General features: G+C 53.1%; 1 protein-coding gene across 4 annotated transcripts in view; it reads right to left on the reverse strand.

The window, feature by feature from the left end:
- The window catches only part of mctp2b (multiple C2 domains, transmembrane 2b), a 29474-nt gene that overhangs the window by 20908 nt on the left and 6066 nt on the right, over window positions 1-2500 (reverse strand). For all 4 annotated transcript variants that reach the window (XM_030376664.1, XM_030376662.1, XM_030376663.1 and 1 more), the window contains exon 2: window positions 1175-1705. In XM_030376664.1, coding sequence (XP_030232524.1) covers window positions 1175-1627 — 453 coding nt within the window. In that variant the 5' untranslated portion in view covers window positions 1628-1705. The remainder of the gene's footprint in view (window positions 1-1174; window positions 1706-2500) is intronic.

Here is a 2500-nt window from a genome sequence, read left to right on the forward strand (position 1 = left end):
ATAAAATAAACAGCGTTATAAAAAGTAAAAAGGTAAGGTATATATTATAATAATAATAATAAGTATGAACCTTTAAATACAAAATATCTATACATATCAAATCTCTCTCTCTCTCTCTCTCTCTCTCTCTCTCTCTCTCTCTCTCTCTCTCTCTCTCTCTCTCTCTCTCTCTCTCTCTCTCTCTCTCTCTCTCTCTCTCTCTCTCTCTCTCTCTGTCTGTCTGTCTGTCTGTCTGTCTGTTCCCCTGCATACCTGAAAAGGCTGTACCTGTGCAGGTATGTTCCCAACACACAGCATTCCCCGACAGCACAACTTTCCCTCATCCATACCCAGCGTGGATTAACAACACACTTCATGTTCATACAACGGTTCAACTGCAATTATTATGATTGGGAAACTGTTTTATTTCATTGTTGTAAAATGTATGCGCCTTTTCTGTTCCCGGACAGGAAGTAGCTGGTCTGTCCTTTACGTCTGTACGTTTCATGTCAGCGTTCTGTGTCACCTGACACATGTCAATCAAACGTGTGTCTTGAGCCACATCTCTGACCTTTAAGGGTCGCATGATGTTTGGTAACCGGCCTGCGTTCTCGGGTAGTCATGGGACGATTACTGACACGCACAGCGTTAAGCAGACATTACTAGGAGAGAGCAGTGGTGTAGACACAGGTTCTTCACGTAAAGGATAGCAGCTCTTCACATGAACGCCCGGTCGCTAAATGTTGTTTGGAGAACAACCCATGTGTTGAGGCTAAACACACACACACACGTGTGTGTGTGTGTGTGTGTGTGTGTGTGTGTGTCAACCTGATGAGGATATGGATGAAAAGGACAAACAGAAGGCCTTCTGGAGCTAAACACACAAATATGGGCTGATGTATCACGTTACATTCGGTATACATTGTGCACATTACTCCGGGTTAGTTTGGACTAGTGGTTAGAGTGATGACAGGGTTAGATCCTACATGATCCCAGTCTACCTGGAGTCATCCTACAGCAAGATGCCGCCTTAATGACCATCATCTTAAGATGGGATAAAGTGCCTGCAAAATGCGTCAACAGAAGTACTAGATAGTTTGGACACCGTCTCTAATCGTCTAAACATCTAACTTCCAGATGCAGCGGGGGTTGCATGCGGGGTTAGCGTTAGCGCAAGCGTAGCCGGAAGACGTACCTGCGGCCATGACAACGGGCTGTCCCGGTGTCCATCCCCATCGGGGGTACGCCTGTTCTCCGTGCCCCCTCCACCTCCCTCTTCCTCGGCCTCCTCTCCCTCCTCCCTCTCCCCCGGTCCGCCTCGCCCCGTGGCCGCCGCCCCGCCACCCAGGGCCAGGGGGCCGCCGCCGCCGCCGGAGGGGTGCAGGCGGTGCTCGGCGGGCCGGTCCTGGTCGGGGTGCAGGCTGAGCGGACTGGCGGCGTCGCTGGAGGTGGGGCTGCTGTGGCTCCACACCGGGGAGTGCTGCTCCGGGGGCTGGGGGCCCGCGGCGGGGCCGTCGACGACGGAGACGTTGGGGTTGGAGGCGCTCAGGGCGCGCTTGTCGCCGTGGCGCGGCCGCCGCAGGTGGGAGATGAGCGGGCGGGTCTTGTTCCGGAGGCTGCTCAGCATGCTGTGCTTCTTGGTTTCCATGGTGACGGACGGACGGAGGGACGGACGGACGGACGGCGTGCTTATGCGTCGGCCTGGAGCTTGATGCTGCGGCGGGGGCTGTGGTGGGGAATGAGGAGGGCAGAGCGTCACCAGTTTGACTCAACAAACTTTATTGACACACAGGGAGGAGTTACGGAACAGCGACTCAAGGATCGGTCTTCAACCCTGACCTGCTGGATCACATGGAGCGAGCGGCCCAGTGCAAGTCTTCTACTGGTTCTACTGGGAGCTTTCCAGTACAACCACAGTCTTCTACTGGTTGCACTGGTCCAGTACTACTACAGTTTTCTACCGGTTGTGCTGGGAGCTGCCCAGTACAATTAAAGTCTTCTGATGGTTGTACTGGGAGCTGCCCAGTACAACGACAGGCTTATTCTGGTACTACTCGTCGCTGCCAAGTTCAACCACCAATTACATTTGAGGGCCACACGACACAGAAAAGTAGTTTAAAACACAAAGACACACACACAGACACACAGCCACACACACAGACACACAGCCACACACACACACACACACACACACACACACACACACACACACACACACACACACACACACACACACACACACACACACACACAGACACCCCCCACACGCACACACACACACACCAGAGAAACACACACACACACACACACATACACACACACCAGCCCGACCTTGCTCGGTTGCTATAGTGACAGTATGACGGTGGGTGGGTGAGGGGGTCAAGGTGCGTGGTCAAGGTGAGGTAGTCTGGGGGGTAGGGGACCCTGACCTCATAAACAGACCATGTCCATGCAGTTGTTGTGCAAGGTACCCCATATCATGTCCCCCCAACCAGGTTAAATACACCAGCTTATCTACGAA

This window comes from Gadus morhua, chromosome 14, assembly GCF_902167405.1.
Source record: "Gadus morhua chromosome 14, gadMor3.0, whole genome shotgun sequence".
Lineage (NCBI taxonomy): Eukaryota > Metazoa > Chordata > Actinopteri > Gadiformes > Gadidae > Gadus > Gadus morhua.